Here is a 13,881-nt window from a genome sequence, read left to right as displayed (position 1 = left end):
AACATGAATCCGCCACGGGTATACACATGTTCCCCATCCTGAACCCCCCTCCCACCTCCCTCCCCGTACCATCCCTCTGGGTCATCCCAGTGCACCAGCCCCAAGCATCCTGTATCATGCATCCAACCTGGACTGGCGATTCGTTTCTTATATGATATTATACATGTTTCAGTGCCATTCTCCCAAATCATACCCCCCCCTCCCTCTCCCACAGAGTCCAGGTTCTTTACCACCAGTGCCCCCTGGGAAGCCCCATACAGTTTGCTGAGCTTTGACAAATTTATACCCTCTTGTAACCCACACCTCCATCAAGATATAGAACGCTTCTTCCCCCTCAAAAAATTTATTGTGCCCTATGTCTTTTCCCAGTTGGTATCTCCCCGTACCCCTTCACCATAGTTCTTTATTTTTGGCATAAATAGGCTCTACCTGTTCTAGAACATCATGAAAATAGAGTCATACAGTATCTACCCTTCGATGTCTGACTTCTCCTTAGCATATGTCTTTGACTGATCCATTGTTGCATTTCCCAGTCGTTTGCTTCTTTTTATTGCTCAGTAGTATTCCATTGTATGAATATATTATAATTAAATCATCCACTCAAATTTTGATACATATTTAGGTTATTTGCAGTTTGGGCTATTTTAAATAAGGTTGCTTTCTCTTGGAAGAGCACTTCAGTGTGGAATGAGTGGAAGGGTAGATGTACATTTCACTATGTAAAAAATTGCCAAACTATTTTCCAAAGAATTTGTACTATTTCACGCTCTCATCGTGTGAGAGTTCTGGCTGCTCTATATCCTCACTAACACTCGATATTTTCAGGCTCTCTCATTTTTGTTATTTTAGTGAGAACATAGTCAAATAACATTATGGTTTTAATTTGTATTTCCCTAGTGACTAGTGAGGAGTACTTTTTCATGTGTTGTTTGGTCATTTGCATATCTTCATTTGTAAAGTGTCCAGTTAAGTCTTTTGCTCACTTTTTATTTAGCTGATTTTTTAAAAAATTGAGTTGCAGAAGTTCTTTATATATTCTGGATGCAAGTCCTTTCTCGGATATATGTATAACAAATATTTTCTCCTAGTCTGTGGTTTGCCTGTTCATTTATTTAAAAAGTCTTAATATGTCCAAACAGTTCTGATGAGCAGAAGTTTAAAATGTTGGTGATATCTACCTTGGCAATTTTTTCCTTATGATGCTGTCTGTGTTCTAAGACATCTTTGCCACAATACCAAAGATATTCTTCTATATACCCTCTAGGAGCTTTATAAATTTTGCTTTTACATTTGGGTCTATAGTTGATCTAAAATTATTGTATTTTGGTATCTGCTATAAAATGGAGTCACTTCATTGTATTTTTTTCTGATGGATATCCAGTGGTTCTAGTCCCATTTAAGAAGGATTTTCCCTGTTGAATTGTTTGGGCACTTAAAAAAAAAAAATCAATTGACTGTATAAATGTGGGTCTATTTCAGGACTCTTTCTTCTGTTTCATTGATCTATTTGTCTATCCTTAGGCCAATATCACTCTGTCTTGATTTCTGAAGGTTTATAGTAAGTCCTGAAATCAGAAGTTGATAGTGCCCTGACTTTGTTCCTTTTCAAAGTTTTTTGGACACTTCTAGGTTTTTGAATTTCCATGTAAATTTATGATAAACTTGTCAGTTTATACAAAATGGCCATTGGAATTTTGATTGGGATTGTGCTGCACCTATAGATCAGTTTGGGAGAACTGACGTCTTCATACTAGTGGGTCCTCTAATCTGCAAGTAGGTCACCATTGTTCCACTTCCTGGGCCTTCTTTAATTTCTCTCAGCAGTGTTTCCTAGTTTTCACCCAGAGGTTTACACATTTGTCATTGAATTATTTATAGATATTTAGTGTTTTTGCTGTTCATCCCATAGAAGTTGTCAAATTTATAGGCACATCAATGATAATTGTTTTTGCCTGTTTGTTCTATCATTAATGGAGAAGAATGTTAAAATCTCCAACTATAATTGTGCTTTTGTCTTTTTTCTCCTTCAGTTCTGTGAGTTTTTGCTTTTGTTTTTGAAGCTCTGGTATTTGGTACATACCCATTTAAGATTCTTATGTTCTGCTGATAAACCGATCTTTTAAAAATTAATTTATTTATTTTAATTGGAGGCTAATTACTTTACAATATTGTGGTGATTTTTGCCATACAGCGACATGCTTATTTTTTTTTTTAATTATTTATTTATTTGGCTATGCCAGGACATGTTGTGGACATGGGATCTTTGATCTTCGTTGCTGCATGTGGGAGTCTTTTTTTCTTTTTCTTTTTTTTTTTTTTATGTTGCAGCATATGGGATTTAGTTCCCTGCCCAGGGATCAAACCCAGGCCCCCTGCATTGGAAGTGCAGTCTTAGCCACAGGACCACCAGGGAAATCTCTGACTGTTATTATTATGAAATATCCCTTTTTATTAGAGTTAATGTTATTTGTCTTGAAGTATACTTTGTGTAAGTTTAATATAGCCACTCTGTCTCTCTTGTAACTAGTGTTTACATGTTATCTTTTCCTATCATTTTGCTTTTCATTTATTTGTGCTATTATATTAATATTTCAACTATATCTTTAGGAAACAGAGTACAGTTGAGTCTTGCTTTTTTAGCCAGTGTTACAGTTTTTCCCTTGTAATTAGACAGTTTATGCATTTGCCTTTAATAATTGGGTTGAATTTAACATTACAATCTTATTTGTTATTTGTCTTTGTTTTTTCTTCTTTTCTTTCTTATTTGGGTTAAGTAACTTTAGTCTCCTATTTTTTCTCCTTTATTTCATTTAAAATATATAGATTAGTATTTTTAATCTATATATTTTTTAATTTATTATTTTTTTGGCTGCACTGCATGATATGTGGAATCTTAGTTCCCCAACCAGGGATCCAACCTACGCCTTCTGCATTGAAAGTGCAGAGTCTTAACTATTGGACTGCCAGGGACATTCCTATATCCTGATATTTTTTGTTTTATTTTTGTAGTTCTCTAAAGATTACAATATGTATCTTTCATTTATCACCATCTACTATGAATTGATGTTTTCCCACTTTATGTAGACTTCTTGCAACAGCCTGCTTTCATTTACTTCCTTCTTGTCCTTTTTATTGTTATTATCATACATTTTACTTCTACCTGTGTTAGAAACCCCACAATTAATTGACATTAAGTGAAAGTGAAAGTCACTCAGTCGTGTCTGACTCTTTGTGACCCCATGGACTATACAGTCCCTGGAATTCTCCAGGCCAGAATACTGTGGTGTAGCTTTCCCTTCTCCAGGAGATCTTCCCAACCCAGGGATCAAACCCAGGTCTCCCACATTGCAGGCGGATTCTTTACCAGCTGAGTCACAAGGGCAGACCAACGCACGTCCAGTTGACATTAATCTTGCTCTAAATGCTCAGTTATCTCTTAAAGAAATTAAGAAATAATTTTTAAAAATGTTTACCACCATATTTTCCACTTTTGGAGTTGTTCATTCCTTCAGGTGGATCTGAGTTTCCATCTTCCTGAAAAATTCCCTTTCACATTTCTTTCCAGTGCAAGTCTCCTAGTTACTCCATGAGCCACCTGCATAGAAGGGTCCATGCCCATGCCCATGGTGTGTTCATTAGTGTACAGCTAGTGTCCACGGGACAGCTGGCATCTAGCCTGGCCGGGGGGTGTGGCTGGTAGAGCTGAGCCTTGCTTCCCGATGGATGGCAGAGACTTCTGACCTGGGCCAAGCCTGCCTCTCATGTTCCAGTTGCTGAGGTAGCTCTGAACCTCACTGGGCAGGAGCAGGATGGTGGTAGGTACATGTTCACTGTCTTCCAGGGTAAATGCTGAGAAGCCATCCCAGGGCATCCATGTGGCCACAAGGTCGTCCACAGGTGGCAGAGATGGAAGGGTGCTCTCCTGACCATCTGCCCACTGTGTCCTTACAGCCTGCTCAGACATGGGGATGCCTGCTTTCTGCCAGAGGAGTGCCCATGCACTTGGAAAGGGAAGGAGTACTACCCTGGGGACCAGGTCATGTCTCCCTGCCATTCCTGGTAAGTGAGGGCCCCATCCAGGCTCTACTTTTTGTTGGGGCTGAGAGTGGATATGGGATGTGTGATTGTGAGTACAGTCTAGCATTCCCCCTTCAACCATGTTCATATTTATCTTGTGTGATTGTGTGCTCCGTAGGGGTTTGTGTATATATACAAATATGCATAGAAAGAATTTGAGGAAATGTTTCTGTGACTATAAATATCAATGTGAGTTTGTTCATACGTGTATATGAATGTGTGTGCATGTGTATTTGTAACCGTGATGATGTGTTTGTATATTTATATGGATGTGTGTCAGTACATGTTCAAAATGCATAGACTGCACATGTGAGTGTATATGCACATTCATGTGTATGAAAAAAATGGACATTCAGATCATGTTATTCCCATGATGAAATCCTCTGAACACTCCCTCTCTCACTGCTAGCAAAGCTACTATTCTTACAGTGGTCTTCTAGGACCTACGGGATCGGAATCTCTGTTACCTCCCCAAGTTCCTCCTCTCCTCCTACTATCTCTATTCTAGCCAAGTTGTCTTCCAGAATGTTCTTCAGGACCTTTGCAAAAGCTGTACCCTCTGCCCAGAACACTGTTTTTCCAAATATCCATATACATAATTTTCTCACACCCATTAAATCTCTGCTCACCTGTCCTTCTGTCCATCTTATTTAAAATTGCAACCCACCCCCACACACATTCCCAGTCCTTATCTTCTTCCTTTCCCCACATAGTACTCATTACCTTCTAACTATTACCTACTTGGGGCTTCCCAGGTAGCTCAGCAGTAAAATAATCCATTTGCAATGCAGGAGATGCAGGCTTGATCCCTGGGTTGGGAAGATCCTCTGGAGGAGGATATGATACCCCACTCCAGCGTTCTTGCCTGGAAAATTTCATGGACAGAGAAGCCTGGTGGGCTACAGTCCATGGGGCCACAAAGAGTCAGACACAACTGAACGACTGTGCACACACACACGTTACCTACTCATGCTTACTTATTATGTTTTATTATTTAGTGTGTATCTTCCTCATTTAGAATACAAGCTTCACAAAGGCAGAAGATTTTTTGCTGTTTTGTTCACTGATGTAGCTCAGACTCCTAGAATAATGCCTGGGATATGGGAGATGCTTATTACTTGTTGAATGAATGAATGATTGAAGTGGCAAAGAGAGTGTGGATATTGGAGTTGAATCGATCTTGGGTCAGTCTTGGCTCTGTTATTGATTGATTTAACCTTCTGAACCCCAGTGTCTCTTGCATAAAATGGGGACCCACCCTCGTATCCTTTGGGCCTTTGTTGGAGGTCGATGATTGTTGACACTCAGCCCAGGGGTACACAGTGGGTACTCGATGGGCAGTGGCCCCACTGTGGGTGCTCAGGGTGGGGGCGGGGCACACCCTGTGAGGGGTCTGGGCGCGTGTGTTTCAGCGTGTGCCAGCGCGGCTCGTTCCAGTGCACCCTCCACCCCTGTGCCTCCACCTGCACAGCCTATGGTGACCGGCATTACCGCACGTTTGATGGGCTCCCATTTGACTTCGTGGGGGCGTGCAAAGTGCACCTGGTCAAGGTGAGCACCTGCGTATGTCTGCACAGTTGGCTCCATGGGTCCCCAGAGCAGCTGATGCATAATTGGATGGTTGGGGCAGGAGGATCTAAGCCCTGGTGTTTGGCAATTCAGAGCCTCAAAGAGGTGCTGAGGAGCAAGATCAGGGCTGGACAGAGCCCACCAGTTATAAATACCCCAATGCCTGTCCACTCACCATTATAACCTTCTTGGGTGCCAATGGGTTTATAGTAAAAACGAATACTTTCTGGGCCCTCATTAGATGCTGGGTGGTCTACCAAGCCATTTTAAAGCATTATTTCACTTAATTCTTACAGCAACCCTAAATGACAGAGTTTATTGAGCCCGTGTTAGGGATGGAGCAAATTGGGCTGAGGAAAGTTGGCATCTCACCCAGGTCGCACACAGTCAGTGACAGAATTGCGGTCAAGCTGGAACCAAGAAATCTGACTGGAGAGTTGGTGTGTAAAGGAGTCATGTGTTAAAGCCACCAGCTCACGCAGAGGAAAAGGAATGGTGATGTAGGAGAGCATCTTAAAGGCAGGATCCCCTCCAGGAGGAGAAGAGGGTACCAACAGGGCAGGTGGGAGAGGCCTCAGGCCCTTTGGCTAAGGGCCTGTCCATCTCATCAAATAATAGTAATAGTAATACCTTTTATGGGCTCCCCTTGTGGCTCAGCTGGTAAAGAATCCGCCTGCAATGTGGGAGACCTGGGTTTGATCCCTGGGTTGGGAAGATCCCCTGGAAAAGGGAAAGGCTACCCATTCCAGTATTCTGACCTAGAGAATTCTATGGACTGTATAGTCCATGGGTCAGAAAGAGTCAGACACGACTGAGCGACTTTCACTTTCACTTTCAATACTTCTTATGAAATAAGCCCTATCTATGGCGCAGGCACTGTGCTGGGGTTTTTCATATAATTTAAATGATTCCACAAGACAAAGGTGATAGGCCTTGTTTTATTTTATTTGTTAAATCTCAAAGGCTTTGCATGCTCTTCACTCACATTTAAAACAATGGAGAGGCATATATTAAAAATGAATATCCCTCTTCGCATCTCTTCTGTTCCTGTTGCCTGCTGAATAAGCGCTCATAACAGACAGGAGTGAATCCTGCAGGAACATGAGCAGGATTCCGCAATCTGCTTTCATCACTTGATAGTATACTTTGGACATTTTCTCATATGGTTGGTAAATTTCTCTTCTTTCTGTAGAATTCCACAGAAAGGATGTGCTCTAGTTTGTTTTATTATCCACCAGTATTTAATTACTCAATGAATACTTGTGTCCCTAGACTCTTAGAAGTAGAATTTCTATAAAAGTTATCCCTTTAGAATGTTGTCTGGTGCGGCTGCTGCTGCTAAGTTGCTTCAGTCGTGTCTGACTCCGTGCGACCCCATAGACGGCAGCCCACCAGGCTCCCCCGTCCCTGGGATTCTCCAGGCAAGAACACTGGAGTGGGTTGCCATTTCCTTCTCCAATGCATGAAAGTGAAAAAGTAAAGTGAAGTCGTTCAGTCGTGTCTGACTCTTCGCGACCCCATGGACTTCAGCCCACCAGGCCCCTCCATCCATGGGATTTTCCAGGCAAGAGTACTGGAGTGGGGTGCCATTGCCTTCTCTGTGTATGGTGCAGATTGCCCTCCAAAAAGGCTTACACTACCATCATCAGTGTCTGTAAGACAGTGCTCCTTCCCTCACACTCCCGTCAGCACCAGTCGTGCCTATTATCTATTCATTCATCAAATACTTTTTGGAGAGTCCCTACATACACCAGGCACCCAAAACAAAACTAAGCTTCGGAGAACTGAAGTAAGTCGCCCAAAGTCACACCACTCATATGAAGCAGGAGTGGGTTGAAAACCTCTTCAGAGTCTGCATCCTTCTACCCCGTGCCTCTCAACAAAATCTCTTCTTGCCCTGGTTTATTGCGCTAACTTATTTCTCCCCAGAGCACATCGGATTTCAGCTTCTCTGTGATTGTAGAAAATGTAAACTGCTACAGCTCTGGCATCATCTGCAGGAAATTTATTTCCATCAACGTGGGGAACTCACTCATTATCTTCGATGACGACTCAGGAAATCCCGTAAGGCCTGGTGCAGGGAAGGTTGTATGGACAGTTTGCTGGTTGAAAGCGGGCAGAAGAGGGTTAAGGACTGGCTTCCTTATCACAGCTCTTTCTCTTGGAGCCATTGAGTGATCAGCCCAGATTGAGTTCCTTGGTCATGGCCAGGGACCCAGAGGTCACTGTCAGGACATGAGGGAAGCAGAGGAATTGGTGAACTCCTGGGGCTGGGCAGTGACTTGTTGCCAGGCCCAGCTGACCCAGCTGCTGGGGGATGCTCTGGCTTCAAGAATGCCCATCTCTGTCCCCCTAGAGCCCGGAGAGCTTCCTGGACGAGAAGCAGCAGGTCCACACATGGCGGGCAGGGTTTTTCACGCTGGTGCATTTCCCACGGGAGCACATCACGCTCTTATGGGACCAGAGAACCACAGTGCACGTCCAGGCTGGGCCACAGTGGCAGGTAGTCACGTGAGCAGTGACCCTCATCAGTGTTGTGCTCCTCTTAGAGCCAAGGAGCCCCTGGGTGTCCTTGCATGAGCTGTACCCTCTCCAAAAAGCCAGGAGCATCATACCTCTGTCCTCTCTGCCCCACCCTTCCCTGGGCCCCTTCTCTGACTCTCCTATCTCTCTGCACTCTGTGACCCCAGCAGCTGTTTCTAGGCCCATGACAGACTCGTAGGCTTATGGCCACCTTCGCACCCCCCAACCCCGCCTATGGTTCACCCTGGGAATGCCTGAGACTGATCATTCTCTCTTCTTTCAGGGCCAGCTGGCAGGACTCTGTGGGAATTTTGACTTAAAGACTGTCAACGAGATGAGGACCCCAGAGAACTTAGAATTAACTAACCCCCAGGAGTTTGGTGGCAGTTGGGCTGCAGTTGAGGTAAAGCCTCTCCAAGCTGGCTCACTCCCCTCACCCAGATGGACCCTAGTCAGCACTGAGAGAACCTGGCCACAGGTCAGGGCAGAAGGACATCGGTGCAAGGCTGCTCCCACAACCCACTGTCAGCCTCTGACCTGGCATCCTCAGCCCTGTGGCCTGAGGACATGCACCGTCATCCCATCTCACAAGTCAGTCCCTGGACCAAGACCTGGTGGGAGAGCTGAGGCTGGGAAGGAGACAGAGTCCTTGCCCTAGGAGAGGTGCCCACCCAGTAGGGAAGATGAGGCTTATGGAAGCAGGACCATTTTTTCCATCTCTGTGCCAATAGGTCTAGCACAGAGGAGAGACCAAGAGAGATCTACATGGGTTGAGGCAATCAGAGAAGACTTCCTGAAGGTGTCGGGACTAGTGTGGTACTTAAAGGATAGATCATATTTGGATGGCTGAATGTATCCGAGAAGACCTCTGAGAGGGTGGACAATATTATCAGAGGTAGAAATTATATATGTCTCTGAGGTTTGGAAGATGTCTGACTGAGGCTGCCAAGCTGTGAGCGGTGAGGGGACACAGCACTGAACTGAGAGCATTAGACCTGGGTTCTTGTCTTAGACCATCCAGGGACTTGCTTGGCGACCTTGAATAAGCCCCAGCTTCTCTGTGATCTTCTGTGAAGTGAAGGAGCTGGAAGAGGAATGGTGGATAGGTTTTACCTCGTGTGACAAACCTGATCAGTCAGATGAGGCTGCCTGGGAAGCCATGTTGGGAAGTGCCAACACTGTGTCAGGTTCATCTGGAAGAACTGCGATTGATTAGTTATGTCTGCCATGGATGCTGCATTAGAGAGTGGTGACGCGAGTGTTACACATTTGCCTTTCCTGGACTGAGTGATCTTCCGTTCCTGATTCTCTGTTGGAGAGTAGATAGAGAGAAGCCTGTATAGACTGGAGTTAGGGGAGCAGTTAGTCATGGCATGGAGCTCAGTGAAATCCTGAGGTGGGACAAATCTTTTCTCAAAGCCTCAAAAAAGTGTGTTTTTAACAGAGAAGCTGAATGGGTGATTAACTTTCATTACTTCCTTCCTTTTACCCACCCCCTAATGTTATTTCTCTCTCAGTAATTCCTATGGGCATACTCTGGGGGGCTCAAGTGACAATGTAGGCCCAAGGATGGAGGCTCAGCAGACATCAGGGTGATCTGTATTCGTCCCCTCTAGCAGGATAACAACATAACTATAGACTTAGCAGCATCCTGTCACACACACGGATTATCTCACAGTTTCTGTGGGTCAGGAATCATGGTTCAGACTCGGTTCTCTGCATACAGTATCACAGGCTGCAAGTCAAGGTGCCAGCCAGGGCTGGGCTCTCATCTGAAGGTGCCCCTGGAGAGGGATCTCCTTTTCCAGCCACTCTTGTGGCTGTTGACAGCATCTGAGAGAACTGAGAACTTTCATTTTTTTGCACACTGTTGGCCCAGGATGACCCTCAGCTCCTAGAGAACACCCACAATTCCTGCCATGTGCCATTCACAGTCAGCAAGAAAGGGACTCCAGCCAGATGGGCCCTGCAGGCTTACGTAACATGATCATATGCAGTCACTGACACATAACCACATCCACGCGTCACCTTTCCCATCTCCTGTTGGCTTGTCAGTTTGGTCCCTCCCACATTCAAGGGCAGGGGATTATCCAAGGACATGAACACAGGAGGCCAGCCTCAAGGGAGCTGCTCCAGGAGTCCCTCCACCACATCAGGCAGCGGGTGTGTGAGGGGTCAGGAGATCAACCATGCTGCCTTTGCCCCCTCAGTGCCCAGACACCCTTGACCCCCGAGACACTTGTGTCCTGAATCCTCTCCGAGAACCCTTTGCCAAGAAGGAATGCAGTGTCCTGCTCAGCGAGGTGTTTGAGACCTGCCACCCTGTGGTGAGTGGATGCTGGGCTTTGCTGCTCCTGAGATCCCCCCCCCTACCCCACCGCCACCTCCCTGGAGTCCCTTCTGTCCTGAAACCCTCTGCTGTGCCTTGATCTAGAGGGGAGACTCACCTCTGCCATTCCCCTGCCTCTGGCCTTTTCAGATGACTCTGTCCTGTTTCCTCGGATGACCCAGGACAGACCGACAGTCAAACAGCTTCTGTGCCCTTTACAAGCCTTTCTCCTTATGTCTCTTCCTCCCTATCAGGCTGTTCTTCTGAATGGTGAACACAGACCCCTCACGCTGCAGCAGCAGCCCTCAGTGGAGACAGAAGAGAGCTGGTGCTCAGCTCTGCACGGGCCCCTCGGGGGCCTCGAAGGCTGCTGTCAGACCTGTCTTGACTGTCTCTGGCCCTGGCTGGGGGTTCACACCCCATGTCTGTTTCTCAGCCACACCCTGAAGCCCTGGATCCTATAGCCTAGGCCCAGAAAGGAGAGAGCTTAGTTCTCAAAAGCCGGGTCTGCCCGGTCCACGGAGTTAACATTTCCCTCTGAGCCGCCTGCCTTCTGCCCTCACCCAACACTGGCAGCACACACCATCCTTCACGCTTGTGCTGCTCCCTGGGGCTGAGTGGCATCAGCCCGGAAGCTGAAGGGCTAACATTTAGGGCCTGTCCTCTGACCTCTGACTTCTGATCTCCTCCAGGTTGACGTCAGTTGGTTTTACTCCAACTGCCTGACAGACACGTGTGGGTGCAGCCGGGGCGGTGACTGTGAATGCTTCTGTGCCAGCGTGTCCGCCTATGCCCACCAGTGCTGCCAGCACGGGGTGGCCGTCGACTGGAGGACCCCGCGCCTCTGCCGTGAGTGTCCAGACCCATCATCTGAGGGGGACAGTGGTGCCCCTTCTGTGGGCAGGCCTGTGGGGTCCCATCACTCTAGTGAGCATCTATGGAGTACTTACCATGTGCCAGGCATCAGCATGGCTTGTGTGTATAATTAATCGAATTATCAAGTACCCAGGTGGCTCTAGTGGTAAAGAACCCGCTTGCCAATGCAGGAGACATAAGAGATGCAAGTTCAGTTCTGGGTCCAGAAGATCCCCTGGAGAAGGGAATGGCTACTCACTCCAGTATCCCTGCCTGGAGAATCCCATGGACAGAGGAGCCTGGTGGGTTGTACTCCAAAGGGTGGCAAAGGGTCAGACACGACTGAAACAACTTAGCACACATGTACCCTGTGAAGCAGGACTGTTTATTCCTGTTTTACAGTTGGAGAAATGGGTTAGCGAGAGAGAGAGATTCAGGAACATGCTCAAGGTCACAGAGGTTGGTGGAGGAGCCAGGGCTCATCTCCACATGGTCTGGGTGCAAACCCAGGACTGTGCTCCTGACCAGTTCACCAGATAAGTCAGGAGCCCTGGGTTCCAGACTCAGAGCTGCAAGCTGTGTGACCTCAAACTAGTTCTCCAACCTCTCTGGGGCTCAATTTTTTATCTGAAAAATAGGAATAGACCTGTCCCACAAGGTTTATTGTGGGGGTCAAAGGAGATAGTGAGTGTGAAAGCCCCTGTCAGCTGAGACACATAAGGCCCATCAGAGACACAAGAGAGCAGTGTGTTTTCACCATTGGTGGTCTACAGAATGCTTTTGGTTGCACACTCCTATCAAGTAAAAACATGCACATGCTCACACACACACATACATATATACACATGGGTTCAGTTCAGTTCAGTTCAGTCGCTCAGTTGTGTCCGACTCTTTGCGACCCCATGAACCACAGCACGCCAGGCCCCCCTGTCCATCACCAACTCCTGGAGTCCACCCAAACTCATGTCCATTGAGTCAGTGATGCCATCCAACCATCTCATCATCTGTCGTCCCCTTCTCCTCCTGCCTTCAATCTTTCCCTACATCAGGGTCTTTTCAAATGAGTCAGCTCTTCACATCAGGTGGCCAAAATATTGGAGTTTTGGCTTCAAATCAGTCCTTCCAATGAACACCCAGGACTGATCTCCTTTAGGATGGACTGGTTGGATCTTCTTGCAGTTCAAGGGACTCTCGAGAGTCTTCTCCAACACCACAGTTCAAAAGCATCAATTCTTTTTTTTTTTTTTAAACTTTACATAATTGTATTAGTTTTGCCAAATATCAAAATGAATCCATCACAGGTATACATGTGTTCCCCACCCTGAACCCTCCTCCCTCCTCCCTCCCCATACCATCCCTCTGAATCATCCCGGTGCTCTAGCCCCAAGCATCCAGTATCGTGCATCGAACCTGGACTGGCATCTCGTTTCATACATGATATTTTACATGTTTCAATGCCATTATCCCAAATCTTCCCACCCTCTCCCTCTCCCACAGAGTCCATAAGACTGTTCTATACATCAGTGTCTCTTTTGCTGTCTCGTACACAGGGTTATTGTTACCGTCTTTCTAAATTCCATATATATGCGTTAGTATACTGTATTGGTGTTTTTCTTTCTGGCTTACTTCACTCTGTATAATAGGCTCCAGTTTCATCCACCTCTTTAGAACTGATTCAAATGTATTCTTTTTAATGGCTGAGTAATACTCCATTGTGTATATGTACCACAGCTTTCTTATCCATTCATCTGCTGATGGACTTCTAGGTTGCTTCCATGTCCTGGCTATTATAAACAGTGCTGCGATGAACACTGGGGTACACGTGTCTCTTTCCCTTCTGGTTTCCTCAGTGTGTATGCCCAGCAGTGGGATTGCTGCATCATAAGGCAGTTCTATTTCCAGTTTTTTAAGGAATCTCCACACTGTTCTCCATAGTGGCTGTACTAGTTTGCATTCCCACCAACAGTATAAGAGGGTTCCCTTTTCTCCACACCCTCTCCAGCATTTATTATTTGTAGACTTTTGGATCGCAGCCATTCTGACTGGTGTGAAATGGTACCTCATAGTGGTTTTGATTTGCGTTTCTCTGATAACGAGTGATGTTGAGCATCTTTTCATGTGTTTGTTAGCCATCTGTATGTCTTCTTTGGAGAAATGTCTATTTAGTTCTTTGGCCCATTTTTTGATTGGGTCATTTATTTTTCTGGAGTTGAGCTATAGGAGTTGCTTGTATATTTTTGAGATTAGTTGTTTGTCAGTTGCTTCATTTGCTATTATTTTCTCCCATTCTGAAGGCTGTCTTTTCACCTTGCTAATAGTTTCCTTTGATGTGCAGAAGCTTTTAAGGTTAATTAGGTCCCATTTGTTTATTTTTGCTTTTATTTCCAATATTCTGGGAGGTGGGTCATAGAGGATCCTGCTGTGATGTATGTCAGAGAGTGTTTTGCCTATGTTCTCCTTTAGGAGTTTTATAGTTTCTGGTCTTACGTTGAGATCTTTAATCCATTTTGAGTTTATTTTTGTGTATG

General features: G+C 45.6%; 1 protein-coding gene across 1 annotated transcript in view; it reads left to right on the top strand.

Moving 5' to 3' along the window:
• OTOG (otogelin) overlaps window positions 1–13,881 on the top strand; it is a 90,202-nt gene that overhangs the window by 28,925 nt on the left and 47,396 nt on the right. The window contains exons 24-30 of the mRNA XM_070803223.1: window positions 3,952–4,059; window positions 5,490–5,628; window positions 7,576–7,710; window positions 8,003–8,149; window positions 8,453–8,572; window positions 10,380–10,496; window positions 11,191–11,347. Coding sequence (XP_070659324.1) covers window positions 3,952–4,059; window positions 5,490–5,628; window positions 7,576–7,710; window positions 8,003–8,149; window positions 8,453–8,572; window positions 10,380–10,496; window positions 11,191–11,347 — 923 coding nt within the window. The remainder of the gene's footprint in view (window positions 1–3,951; window positions 4,060–5,489; window positions 5,629–7,575; window positions 7,711–8,002; window positions 8,150–8,452; window positions 8,573–10,379; window positions 10,497–11,190; window positions 11,348–13,881) is intronic.

This window comes from Bos indicus, chromosome 15 (assembly GCF_029378745.1).
Source record: "Bos indicus isolate NIAB-ARS_2022 breed Sahiwal x Tharparkar chromosome 15, NIAB-ARS_B.indTharparkar_mat_pri_1.0, whole genome shotgun sequence".
Taxonomy (NCBI): Eukaryota; Metazoa; Chordata; class Mammalia; order Artiodactyla; family Bovidae; genus Bos; species Bos indicus.
Note: the sequence above shows the minus strand (reverse complement) of the source record. Positions and strands in the feature narration are given on the sequence as shown.